A 13993-nucleotide genomic window follows, 5' to 3' on the forward strand; every position below is an offset into this window, starting at 1 on the left:
ATCATTTTTTTTCTGTAGAATGGTTAAACAACACATCTTGGAAAATATTCCTGGAATCAGGCTTTGTCCAAAAAAGTTATTTCTTGACATGTAAAAAAACTAGTATATTAAAGAAATATTGCTTTTTGGCTTTCTCAGATACACAAAAATGCACCAAGTGTCCAGATGATAAATATCCAAATGAGGACAGAGTCCAATGTATCCCCAAAATTATAACCTTCCTGTCTTATGAAGAACATCTGGGCATCATCCTGGTTTCTTTTGCCCTACTCTTGTTTCTAAACTCAGGCCTTGTTTTAATCATCTTCATTAAATACAGAGAAACTCCCCTTGTCAAAGCCAACAACCGGGACCTCTCCTACATCCTCCTGGTCTCCCTCCTGCTTTGCTTCTTGTCTCCTTCTCTCTTCATTGGTCAACCAAGGAAAGCCACCTGCCTTCTCCGACAGACAGTTTTTAGCATCACCTTCTCAGTTGCCGTTTCTTCTCTCTTGGCCAAAACCATCACGGTGGTGCTGGCTTTCCTGGCCACAAAACCAGGAAACCAAGTGAAGAGATGGTTGGGGAAGAGCTTGGCCAACTCCATCATCCTTTGTTGTTCTGCAGTCCAAATTCTCATCTGCTCCACCTGGATGGGAGTTTCTCCCCCCTTCCCTGACTCTGACCTCCACTCCCAGCCTGGAGAGATCATCCTGCAATGCAACGAAGGGGCCGTTGTCATGTTCTACGTCACCCTCAGCTACATGGGCTTCCTGGCTGCCATCTGCTTCACGGTGGCTTTCCTGGCCAGAAACCTGCCTGGGGCCTTTAACGAAGCCAAGCTGATCACCTTCAGCATGCTGGTCTTCTGCAGTGTCTGGGTGACTTTTGTGCCCGCCTACCTGAGCACCAAAGGGAAATCCATGGTGGCTGTGCAGGTCTTCTCCATCCTGGCCTCCAGTGCTGGTCTGCTGGGCTGCATCTTCATCCCCAAGTGCTACATTATCCTTCTGAGGCCAGACCTCAACACAAAGGAGCAGCTCACAGGCAGAACAAATGTAAAAACATGAGACGTAACACCATTATGATATTGGAAGAATTTATTTATTTTATTTGAAAGGAGATATTCTTTCCATTTAGATCGTATGCAGGAGTCAAAGAAAATCATATGTATATGTTTCAAATTTGGGAATTATTGTAATCTTCACAAAGGAGCAGCTTACAGCCAGAAGAAATGTGTAAAAGTGAAACTGAGGAATTTCAACTTTTAACATTTTCCACAGTCCAAACATAGAAAATGGTCCAAGCTCTTCTCCATGCATGAGGGGGCCAACTATTTTTCTTGAAAAAATAAAGGGTGTGTGGAAGATTGTGAGGAGACAAATTTGAACATGTCCAACTCTTCTTCCTCTTCCTCTTTTCCCCACAACAATCACCCTGTGAGGTGGGCTTGTCTGAAAGAGAGTGTCTGTCCCGAGGTCAGCAAACAGGCTTTCAGGGCTAAGGCAGGACTTGAACTCAGGATCTCTTGCTTCCTAGCCTGATACCTCAACCAATATCAATGTTAAGGCAGGGCGGATTTTGGGCAAAGACCCTGCTGGTCACCACTGCTGCCTCGTCTTCCAGCAGGAAACCCCAAGTTCCCCCCCCCGGGTCTTTCTGGGGTAGAGCAGCCCCATCCGAGAGCAAAGGAGAGAAACTCCTGGACACAGAGAGCCCCTCCCCCCATCACAGCCCCTCCCTCTTGCCAAGGTTCAGCTAAGACTCACTGCCTGTAGGGGGCAGCATAGAGTCTGGCCCTGAAGTCCTAGCTGGGCCCTGGGAATTGAAATTGGGGGCTCCTGGTGATTGGCTCAAAGCCCCCAGCCGCCTTTGATGCCTAAGGTGGGACTAGAACTCAGAGTCACCTACTGATTGGCTCAAAGTCATTAAAGGCCCCCCACCTAATTTTCTTGATAGCAAGATAGGTTGGCCACTGCCTTCTCCTCAACCTACCCCTGGCATTTCCTGGTGGTCTCCCAGCCCTGCTTAAGCTTTTCCAAATCAGCCTGCTGCTGCATCCTACAGGTAGTCCTCCACTTACGACCAGAATTGGGACCAGAAATGCCATTGCTAAGCTAGGCGGTGGCTAGATGAAGTTTCTCTGAATTTTACCATGTTTATTGCCACAGTTGTTAAGCGAATCACTAGGGTTGTTGAGTGAATCCTGCAGTCACGAAACAAACGGCGTTTCGCCCACTGACTTTACTTGTCTGTGTTGATTGCCAGGCACCCAAATAGCGACTATGTGTCCAAGGGAAAGTTGCATTAGTCGTAAGTGCGAGGACCCATCATAGACGGCTTTTTTTTAATGGCCGTGGAACTTGGAACTGTCGCAAAATGAATGGCTATAAATCGAGGACTTCCTGTAGGGACTGTTTGGGACTGTACAAAATTGGATCCCATGTTTCTTTAGGCACCTTCTCACAAGGCCTTTTCAAATGAATCACATCTGATCTTTTATGCCTATTTCCCTTTCACCTCCCCTTCATCATCTGGGCATGAAGAGGAAAACCTGGATCCCCTGGATCTCTAATACCAGATTCCAGATCCAAGGGACAACATTCCCAATCTGGGCTCCACCCCCACAGAAGGGGCAGAATCCGGGGCTCCCCGACCTCCCCAGGCGACCGACGGTTCCCCCTTCAGAAGGAGCCGCTCTGGCTGAAGCGAATTGGGGGCTCCAAGCTATGTGGTCGCTAAATGAAGTTTTTCTGAATTTTACAATGTTTATTGCCACCATTTTTAAGCGAATGGGCCAAATTTATTTAATACATTTTAAATTGTTTTTTAAATTTTATATTGTATGTGTTTTATCTTGGCTGTTCACCGCCCTGAGTCCTTCGGGAGTAGGGTGGTATATAAATCTAAATAAACTGAAACTGAAATTGAAACTGAATCCTGCAGTCATGAAACAGACGCCGTTTCACCCACTGACTTTACTGGTCATAAATCCGTGTTGATTGGCAGGCACCCAAATCGTGACTATGTGTCCAAGGGGATGCTGCGCTAGTCATAAGTGCGAGGACCCATCATAGATGGCTTTTTTTTAATGGCCGTGGAACTTGGAACTGTCGCAAAATGAATGGATATAAATCGAGGACTTCCTGTAGGGACCGTTTGGGACTGTACAAAATTGGATCCACTGTTTCTTTAGGCACCTTCTCACAAGGCCTTTTCAAATGAATCACATCTGATCTTTTAGGCCTATTTCCCTTTCACCTCCCCTTCATCATCTGGGCATGAAGAGGAAAACCTGGATCCTCTGGATCTCTAAAACCAGATTCCAGATCCAAGGGACAAGATTCCCAATCTGGACTCCACCCCCACAGAAGGGGCAGAATCCGGGGCTCCCCGACCTCCCCAGGCGACCGACGGTTCCCCCTTCAGAAGGAGCCGCTCTGGCTGAAGCGAATTGGGGGCTCGAAGCCCCTTCAGGATTGGCTCATCCATGAATAAGCCCCGCCCCCAGGGGAAGGCAGCTGGCTGGTGGCTATTCAGAGCCTTGGCTTGTGATGTCAGAGGCTCCTCCTGAGCTCATTGGCTGGAGCTCACCATGGCAACCGCCAGCATCCTTGGGGAGTCTGGACCACATCATGGAGGCTCTGCTCAGCATCCCTGGAAAGTGGCTGGATTGGATGGCAGCACTGGGGGCATCGCAGGGCCTCCCTCGCCTGGGCTCCTCAGGAGGGAGAGACCCTCCCCTTTAAGGCAGAATTAAGGGGGGGGGAGATGAGTGAAATGGGGTTCAACCAAACACGACAGACGTGCTGATACCTGCCGTGTCTGCAGCCTCCGTACCTGTCACCAAACTCCTCATCCACCATGTCGAAGGTCCTTGTCTCGGGAAAGGGGCTGGGGCCGGGCGGCTGGGGGGCAGCGATATGAACTAGGGAAAAAATTGGCTTCGGGATGTCCCAGTTGGAGAGGCATTGAGACCCCAAAGCTGGAAACTGACCTGGGGAAATTAACCTAAAAAGGGATTCCGTTGGCCAGATGTAGTTATTTCCCAAACAGACTCAGCCTGGTGATTGAGTTATTGATATATTTTTATTTTTTATCCACCTTTATTGTTTCTCTCAATAGCTCAAGGCATGAACATACTGAAGACGCCTTCGCCCTCACAACAACCTTGTGAGGTAGGCTACGGCTGAGAGGGAGGGACTGGCCCAAGGTGACCCTCCAGGCTTTCGTGCCTTGGATGGGACTGGTAAATCCTTGGAGGGGGGGCTCTTTCCTAATCCGAATGGTCACCTCCCCCTTTCCCTGTGACCAGAAGCCCCCTAGCAGTGCCAGAGATGGCCGAATTGATCGATCGCTGATTCTGACTCCTTTGGAGAGTTTCGATAGATGAGATGCCTCGAATTGGAGCCAGAATCAAATGGGAAGTCAGGGCAGTTTGAAGGGAGACCAGTTGTGATGGATTGTCTCAGTGTTTCTCAAACTGGGACCCTTGAAGGCATCTGTGGACTTAAGGCCGGTTAGCAAAATGTCCCCTGAACTGAGAGAGGAAGTGACCATGTCTCTCCATTTTTCAAACAGGTCAGCACCAGGGAAGAAAAGGTCCTTGAGGGAAGATCCTTGGGGAATCTCTCAGAGAGCAGTGATGGCCTCCATCTCCAGATTAACCACCTGAGAGATTTCTTTGACTTTCAGATCCAGGAATTCAAGAAAGAGAAACAACGGATGGAAGAGCAGCACAGTTGTCTCAAGAAGACTGTGGATCAACTTCAGACCACAACAGAAGACCTGCAGAAAACTCTGCTGGAGAACAAAGGAAGGTTGGACCATGCCAACATGATGATCCCCCAGTTAGATCAGGAGAACAAGTCTTTGGTGAAACACACTGAAGAACTCCAGAAAGAAATGTCTGAGATTACTAGTCAAGTGGTCTTCCTCAGACTTGAGAAGGCTGCCTTAGAACCTCTGAGAAACTCCTCAAAGAGGTCTGGAACCTTTTTAAGAACTTAAGAAGCACCTCTAGAGTCTTCAGCATGAACTGGCTGAGGTGCACCAAGGTTACTTTATGGAGAAAAGCCCCTCCATCCAACTGAGGCAGAAAGTCACCCCTCTTCAGAATGTGAGGGGAAATGAGAAGAAGCACCTCAACAATCGGCATCAGCAGCAGACCTCTGTTTACCAGACCACAATGGAAGACCAGCAGAAAACTCTGGAGGACAACAGAGAAGGATGAACCAGGTCAGAATGGCCATCCAAGAATCAGAGCTTCAGAACAGGCGTTTGGAGAAAGTCAGAGAAGATCTCCACAGAGAGGTCACCAGCCAAGTGGGCTTCTTCAGAAATGATGTTGGCACTCCTGAGTGACCAGCACAGGGCAGAACTTTGCTGACACTCTCTCCCCATAGCTGGAATGGAGGAATGGGGGCCTTTTACCCATTTGAGAAAGAAAAAAGACTCTTCCCCTCCCTTCCCTTGACTTGCCACCCAGTGTGCCAGGGGAGTCATGTGAGCCCCACCCTTACCAGGGGAAGCCCCCCCCCCTTAACCCCACCTTGCCAGTCACTGCAGGACTGTCAGCTGAGCTGAAAGTCTCCCAGCCACCCAGCATCAGGGCCTGAGAGCACGGAGGAATCCCAGGGCTCTGAGCCAAGAAGGAGGGTGGGGGTGATGGCCGCGGAAGTGGTGAGGTGAGGTTGGTAACGGTGAGTCCCCAGGCTCAGATCCAACCTTCGGAGTGCCAGCTGAGGCCGAGGGGCAGCAGTGATGAGGGTGAGGGCTCTGCTGTGGGGAGAGCAGAGAGTCTGGCCAGAGCTGGATCTGGGAGCCAGAACTGAGCACCCGAAGGAGCCGAGCAGCTGGGAGCAGGGCAGCCGCAGGAGAGGAGGAGAGAGGAGAACAGCTAGAAGCCGAACTGGGAGCTGAGGGGTCTGCAGGAGATGCCCAGAGGCAGCAGAGACCCCCGGAGGCCGCAAGGCTGGTGGAGCTGGTGGCAGAGCTGGAAGACAGGGCTGGGTTGAGGGTCTCGGGGGCAGGCAGAAACTCCTGCTGCTCCAGAGGCTACAAGAGAGGAGCAACAGGAGGGGGAAGCCGGGGGCCACCAAGGCCAACTAGAGCTGGTCAGTGGCCAGTGGGTGGAGAAGTCGTCTTGGGGATGGTAGAACATAGGAGATAGATTGATAGGGCTGGAAGGGACTTTGGAGGTCTTCTAGTCCAACCCTCTGCTCAAGGCAGGAACTTTATACCATCCGGTTCTCTTGTCCACTCTAGAAACTTCCAGAGATGGAGCCATCACTCCTTTGGGAGGCAACCGATTCCATTGCTAGATTCTTCCTACTGTATGAAAAATGTCTCCTGACTTCCAGATTGGGTCTCTCTTTAACAAACTCCCACCTGTTTCCTCTTGTCCTTCCCTCCAGTGCTCTGGAGATGAAGCCCCTCCCCTCTTCTCTGTCAGAGCCCCTAAAAGTGCCGGAAGATTCTATCGTGGCTGCCCAATCCTTCCCACCTTGTCTCAGCCAGACATAGCAAACTCCCTCAACCGTTCATCAAGTGATTTAGACTCCAGACCTTAAATCATCTTTGTTCCTCTTTTCTTCAGAATCTCCACAACTTTTTCTTTTCTGGGGTGACCAGAATTGGACAAAGTATTCCGAGGGTGGTCTGACCAGTGAGACATAAAGCGGTACCAGAACTTCTCTCCATCTTGGATCTACCCCTCTTTTATTGCTGCCTAAGGCTGCCTTGGCCTCTTTTCTCAGCTGCAGCAGAGTTCTGGCAGATCCTCAAGTGCTTTGCCAGGAGATCCTTCCACAGGGACCACTGCTGAGCCAGGTGCCGCCCGTTCTGTAGCTAGGCATTGGGGATTCCTGCTAAGGATCCTGCAGATCCTGGCTTTTCTCACCAGTGAATGCATCTTGCTAGGTGGGGTCCAACGTTCAAGTCTGTCAAGATCCTTCTGGATAATTGAGCTGATGTTCTAATAATTCCCACAAGCTCGGTGCCACCTGCAAACCTGATGACTTTCCTTTCTGTCCCCTCACATAGGTCATTGAGGAAGAGGTGGAAGAGTCCTGGGCCCAAGGCAGAACCTTGAGGAACCCCACCGAATGCTTCCCCCCCCCCCATGTAGATGTAGCTCCATGAAGGACCACTCACTGGGTCCGGTCGGTCAGCCACCTTAGGAATTTTGTGCCTATTTGGAATTGTATCCCGATTCTATCTCTCTCGGTGTCCTTTTCATATTTTGTTTTGTTTTCTATTTTCCTAAAAAGAGATTCAAAGAAGGAATTAAGCATTTCTGCATTCACTGTTCAGGTCATTCACATGTGGAATCCTTCCCAGTCTCTCCAGAAACTAGAAACAGATTAACGGAGTTGGAAGGGACCTTGGAGGTCATCTGGTCCAACCCCCTTCCCCCCAAGCTGGAGACCCTGCATCATTTCCGGCAGGTGGCAGTCCAGTCTCTTCTTGAAAGCTTCCAGTGATGACGCTTCCACAACTTCTTTTTATTTATTTTAAATTATTTTAAATCTATTTTTAATCGTACTTTATGTATAAATGTTTTATTTTGGCTGTTCACCGCCCTGAGTCCGAAAGGAGAAGGGCGGTATAGAAATTTGAATAATAAATAAATAAATAAATAAACAAACAAACAAACAAACAAACAAACAAACAAACAAACAAACTTCTGAAGGCAACTTCTGTTCCGTGGATTGATTGCTCTCACTGTCAGAAAATTTCTCCTTATTTCCAGGTTGAATCTCTCCTTGTTCAGGTTCCATCCATTATTCCTTGTCCGGCCTTTGGGTGCTTTGGAAAACAGCTTCACCCCCTCCTCTCTGTGGCAGCCCCTCAAATATTGGAAGACTGCTATCCTGTCTCCCCTGGTCCTTCTCTTCACTAGACCAGCCATGCCCAGTTCCTGCAACCGTTCATTGTATGTTTTAGCCTCCAGTCCCCTAATCCTCTTGGTTGCTCTTCTCTGCACTTTTTCTAGAGTCTCAACATCCTTTTTTATAGTGTGGTGACCAAAACTGGATGCAGGATTCTAGGTGTGGTCTTACTAAGGCTTTATAGGGTGGTATTAGTACCTCTCTTGATCTTGATTGTATCCTTCTGTTAATGCAATTTAGGATTGCATTGGCTTTTTTTTTTTTTTTTTTTTGCTGCTGGCTCATATTTAACTGGTTGTCAACTAAGACTCCAAGATCCCTCTCACAGTTACTGCTATTAAGCCTGGTTTCACCCAGTCTATATGTGTACTTTCGGTTTTTCTTACCCAAGTGTCAGACTTTTACTTTTCTCTGCTTTGAATTTCATTGTGTTAGATCTCTCTTAGCTTGTTGAAGTCAGCTCTCCTAAAGACTCAACTCTCAGCCTGCTGGAGCATTGCTTGGACCAGAGGACCTCCAAGGTCCCTTCCAACCCTCTTGGACTGTTCCTGTTGGTTGAGTTCCCTGGGCTTGATGAAGTATGTTTGGGGGGCTCCCCAGAGGCTCAGAGCCAGAGGGGCTGAATGGGACGTTTGCCAGTTTCTTTATGGGCTGAGAGTTGGGTCTGGTGTGGTGTGGATGTGCTGGTCTGACCGGTGGGAGAGGCCATCTATGGGGTGGTATGGGGTGTCTGCATGAGGATGTGGGGGAGCAAAAGTGCAGGTAGATGTTAGGCATGGCCTCCTCCTTCTCTTGCTTCCTCCTGAGAGGCTCTGGAGCAGCAGGAGCTTCTGTCTGCCTCCGAGACCTTCCACCCAGCCCTGTCCTCCCATTCTGCCCCCCTGCTCCCTTAGCCTTGCGGCCTCTGGGGGTCTTTGCTCCCCCTCGGCCTCTCCTGGAGACCCCTGGGCTCCCCTCCAGCTTCTGGCTGCTCTCCTCTCTCTTCCTCTCCTGCGGCTGCCCTGCTCCCAGCTGCTCAGCTCGTTCAGCTGCTCAGTTCTGGCTCCCAGATCCGGCTCTGGCCAGACTCACCTGGCACACGAGGTAGCAAGTCCCCCACCCCACCTCCCTCCCTCCCTCCCCCAATCCTCCACCCTCTCCTGGACAGACAGTTGGACATGATGCTCTTTCTATGGAGATATTTTAAACCAATAACCAATAGGCATCCTGGCCATTCTGACGCTGCTCAGCTCCAGTGGCTGCTTAAGGAGGAACAGACTATGGTTACAGCAAAGGTGGTTAGATTCTCTGCAGCAGCGCTGGGGATTCATGGGAAACACGGAATAATCCACCATAGCTATTTCACACAACTAAGGCAGCAACCCTTTTTGCATTACTCCTCCTCTGTATTTAATGACTGTGGGCCTCACAGTTTAAGGAGTGATATTATAATATGGTTAGGCCATGTGTAACTGACATTGGATGCCAAATTGTGGTTTTAATATAGAGTTTATCTGTTGTTTATTATTTCATTCTAGGATTTTTAACTGGATATTCCTTGAGTGTTTTAATTTGTTCTGATCTCTGGTCTTTGATTGTAATAAACTTGATTTGATTTGATGCAATTCAATTTACCAAGAAGGATACTAAAAAGGCATATGATAGAGTTGACTGTTCCTCATGTAGTGAATACTTTCCTCAGATAAAGGAACAATTCTTGTGTCTTAAAGAAATGCACCATCACTTTGAGGTTGCAGTGATCACATCTAAAAAAATAGGACAGAACCGACCTTTAATTGCTGGACAGGGGCCTGTTCATTCATTGCTGTTAAGTCTCTGTTAGTGGTTGATAATGATTTAGAACAGCCTGCCCAAATCTGATGGCCTCCAGATGTGAATTCATGCTTGGCAACAAGTCCACCTTCCTCCGAGAAAGACCCAGATGTGTTTGCCAACACTGGTGCTGCTCCGTTTGTAGACCAGAGACCGAACCTTTGATGTTGTGTCTGCTGCTGCAGCCCCGGGAGACCTAAAATAACAGCGGAGCTCAACATTAGTGAGCAGGTCCTTGGACTTTCACCTGGACCGGTAGCTCCCAGGAACTGCCCAGGCCCCTCTCCTCTTGAAGGGCATCTCAAGTCTAGCACAGAAATGGCCTCTCTGCCTTTTGATCTCCAACCTTGGAAGGAGAAATTTGTGGGCTGATTCCTCAAGGAAATCCTGCTCTTACTTGCAGCTTCTGAACAGTTACTTAAAGATGTCAAGTGGGCTTTGGCTGTTATAACTATGGGTATCCTTTCCTGAAACTCTTGCAAAAACCTTTACATCTTGCATAGATGAAGGATTTGTGAACTCTTGTGTGTTTGTCTTGTGGTGCAATGGTCTTTTTTCTATACTTATCTTCTTTTCTTCTTTCTACTCCAGCTTAATTCAAGAAATTTAAAACTAATAATTAATAAATTTCAGCTGCCAGAGTTGACAAACACTGGATTAAACAGCATAGGAAGCCCACAATTTGGTTCCTTTGGGTTTACGTCCTCATGTTTTGCCTGAATCCAGTCTGCAAATGGCACACGAGCGGATGGCCTCCAGGAGCCCCCTTCTCCCTTCCATCATCCGGCAGGTGCGTCGACTACAATTCCAAGAAGGCCCAGGGCTGGGTGGCCCATAGGTCACAAGCATCCACGATGATGCAATCAAAGCTCTGCTGGGAATTCTGGGAGTTCAGACAGAAGGATGTACTGATATTTATACATTCCAGGAAAGGAGGAGAAAAGGACAATCACACATATGCATATTTCATTTAATAGATGATGTGAGCATGAATATTCAGAATTAGCAACACTCAAGTTACCTCCCCAGCCTTGTATTGTTGCTACCCTCAAGAAAGAGTTATTGTATAAACAAAAAGAAACATCTCAGTTGCGTTGCCACAGCAGTTTGGGTGAAATGTACTGAGAAATAAAGGAATCAACGTTGCTCCATACATTCCTTCTATCTTTCTGTCTTGCTAACATGCTCCCATTCCTCCAAGAAATTTGTCTCCTCACAATCTTCCACACACCCTTTACTTATTTCAAGAAAAATAGTTGGCCCACTCATGCATGGAGAAGAGCTTGGATCATTTTCTACGTTTAGAGTGTGGAAAATGTTAAAAGTTGAAATTCCTCAGTCTCACATTTACACATTTCTTCTGAACAATTCAATAATTTCCAAATTTGAAACACATACATACGATTTTCTTTGATTCCTGCCTATTATCTAAATGGAAAGAATATCTCCTTTCAAATAAAAGAAACTTTTAACAATTCTTTCAATATCACATTTGTGTTATATCTCATGTTTTCACATTTGTTCTGGCTGTGAGCTGCTCCTTTGTGTTGAGGTCCGGCCTCAGAAGGATAATGTAGCACTTGGGGATGAAGATGCAGCCCAGCAGACCAGCACTGGAGGCCAGGATGGAGAAGACCTGCACAGCCACCATGGATTTCCCTTTGGTGCTCAGGTAGGTGGGCACAAAAGTCACCCAGACACTGCAGAAGACCAGCATGCTGAAGGTGATCAGCTTGGCTTCGTTGAAGGCCCCAGGCAGATTCCTGGCCAGGAAAGCCACCGTGAAGCAGATGGCAGCCAGGAAGCCCATGTAGCTGAGGGTGACGTAGAACATGACAACGGCCCCTTCGTTGCATTGCAGGATGATCTCTCCAGGCTGGGAGTGGAGATCAGAGTCAGGGAAGGGGGGAGAAACTCCCAGCCAGATGGAGCAGATGAGAATTTGGACAGCAGAACAAGAAAGGATGATGGAGTTGGCCAAGCTCTTCCCCAACCATCTCTTCACTTGGTTTCCTGGTTTTGTGGCCAGGAAGGCCAGCACCACCGTGATGGTTTTGGCCAAGAGAGAAGAAACGGCAACTGAGAAGATGATGCTGAAGACTGTCTGTCGGAGAAGGCAGGTGGCTTTCCCTGGTTGACCAATGAACAGAAAAGGAGAGAAGAAGCAAAGCAGGAGGGAGACCAGGAGGATGTAGGAGAGGTCTCGGTTGTTGGCTTTGACAAGGGGAGTTTCTCTGTATGTAATGAAGATGATTAAAACAAGGCCTGAGTTTAGGAACAAGAGTAGGGCAAAAGAGACTAGGATGATGCCCAGATATTCTTCATAAGATAGGAAGGTTATGACTTTGGGGATACACTGAACTCGGTCCTCATTTGGGTATTTATCATCTGGACACTTGGTGCATTTTTCCGTATCTGAGAAAGCAAAAAAGCAATATGTCTTTAATATTCTGTCCTTTTCTCTTGCAAGAAAAACCTTCTTTGGAAACAGCTGATACCACAGTCTTTTTCCAAGAAGTATTTCTTAGCTATTTCATTAGAAAGAGCATAAGAAGGATATTTTTTTTCTTTAAAAATGTAGCTAGGTATATGAAGTTGAGGGAGGATCCAGGATGTTAATTATTTCCTATGTAATGTGTAGAATCTTCATAGGAATCTACATTATTAGAGGTTAATAATGAATCATATAATCGTTTTAGGCAAACATCTTGAGTCCTGCCACATGGCAGTTAATATCCTGGACTTGGAGGATTCCTACAGTATCTTGTAACATCTGGAAGCAACCTGGAATTAAGGAGAAACTTCCTATCAGTGAGAGCAATTAGCCAGTGGAACAGCTGGCCTCCAGAAGTTTTCGGTGCTTCAACATTGGAGGTTTTTAAGAAGAGACTGGACAGTCACTTGTCTGAAATGGTCTAGAGTCTCCTGCTTGATCAAGGGGCTGGACTAGAAGACCTCCAAAGTTCCTTCTACTCTATTCTGATTGATTGATTGATTGATGTACATGACTGGCAGACTATTTGTGTAATGAGTTCCCCCCATTACTATCCACAGCACCAGATTATGGCCCAGTGACACCTTCTCAGTGATCCTCAAGGGAGGCCAATAAACGATGAGTTGCAAGGTCTTTCTAGAAGGTGGACCTCAAACAATTCATCTAGTTTCAAAGATCTCAGATGTTCCTAGAAAGGTTAACTTAGCAGCACATATCCAAACTAAAAAGCAGGAGAGATATTTTCTCTGCTGTTAGTAAAGCTTGCCCAGTCTGCCACCCCCTCCTCCCACCTCTTTCCCAGGCCCTCCTTCCAAGTCTTTTTGATTTACTTCCATTTAGATAAGAAATTGTGGAGGTTAAAAATAAAAAAATACAGATGAGATTAAATGTGTCTTTTAACTTGCACTTTCATGAAATGTTCTGGGTGGATCCAGTTCCACAAAACCTCCCATTTTCCTCAGTGTGACCCACCTTCCTGAGTGGAGAAGGTCCCCTCCGGACAAGGAAGGCAGTCGTAGCAGCAAACTGGCTCTCCTTCTCGAGCCCTCTTGACAAAACCAGGATGGCAACTTTCCACACATTTGGACTGAGGCAGGGACTGAGCGGAAAAACAAGGAATGCCAAAGAAAAGGTGTTAGGACTCTCCGTCCATGGAAAATGGGGAGAGAAATGGATGGAGACAAGTAGCCTCTGGTCTTCCCTGAAGTAAGTATGAAATCTGTGACTACTTCTAAGCAGATGCAGGAGGTATATTAACTGGCAGATTCTTCATTTAGTTCCTCCCTTTTGCTTTTGGAATTTAACACTGCAATAAAGGACTTTTCTATTTAATAAAGTCAAGAGGGATGGAATTGAAAAAAGATTTAAATATGATGATATATCCATCTTAAAACTGAGAACAAAGTTTACTGTAAAAGATTGAGGAAACTTTTATTCCATTAGATCTTTTAATGTAGAATAAAACCAGGTAGGGTTCTAAATATTTTTACTACCGGTTCTGTGGGCGTGGCTTATTTTGTGGGCATGGCTTGATGGTCATGTGACTGGGTAGGCGTGGCCAACTGAATGTCACTCACATCAAGCGGTGCCTGGCATGGCCCCTCCCCTCCCAGCCATTCCTTGTCACACCCAGCCTCAACATATCTCTAGTTCTGTCTCCATTTTTCAACTTTATTATCTACATACTATAGATGCACTTTCATGGACCACTGAAAGGAGGAAATGGCTCCCATGCTTTGCCCAAGAGTGTGATAGGCAACAGGCTTTTAAGGGGCTGCCAGAAAGAATGTATTTTCCAAAGCCCCAGAAGGCAAAA

At 47.2% G+C, this 13993-nt stretch overlaps 1 protein-coding gene and 1 long non-coding RNA gene across 2 annotated transcripts in view; both read left to right on the plus strand.

Moving 5' to 3' along the window:
• The window catches only part of LOC148112014 (vomeronasal type-2 receptor 26-like), a 94622-nt gene extending 93517 nt beyond the window's left edge, over positions 1 to 1105 (plus strand). The window contains exon 7 of the mRNA XM_087879207.1: positions 139 to 1105. Coding sequence (XP_087735333.1) covers positions 139 to 1049 — 911 coding nt within the window. The 3' untranslated portion in view covers positions 1050 to 1105. The remainder of the gene's footprint in view (positions 1 to 138) is intronic.
• The window catches only part of LOC148112010 (uncharacterized), a 195026-nt gene that overhangs the window by 159252 nt on the left and 21781 nt on the right, over positions 1 to 13993 (plus strand). The window lies entirely within an intron of this gene.

The sequence above is a fragment of the Pantherophis guttatus genome, chromosome 15 (assembly GCF_059756535.1).
Source record: "Pantherophis guttatus breed Tessera chromosome 15, ASM5975653v1, whole genome shotgun sequence".
NCBI classification, from domain to species: Eukaryota; Metazoa; Chordata; class Lepidosauria; order Squamata; family Colubridae; genus Pantherophis; species Pantherophis guttatus.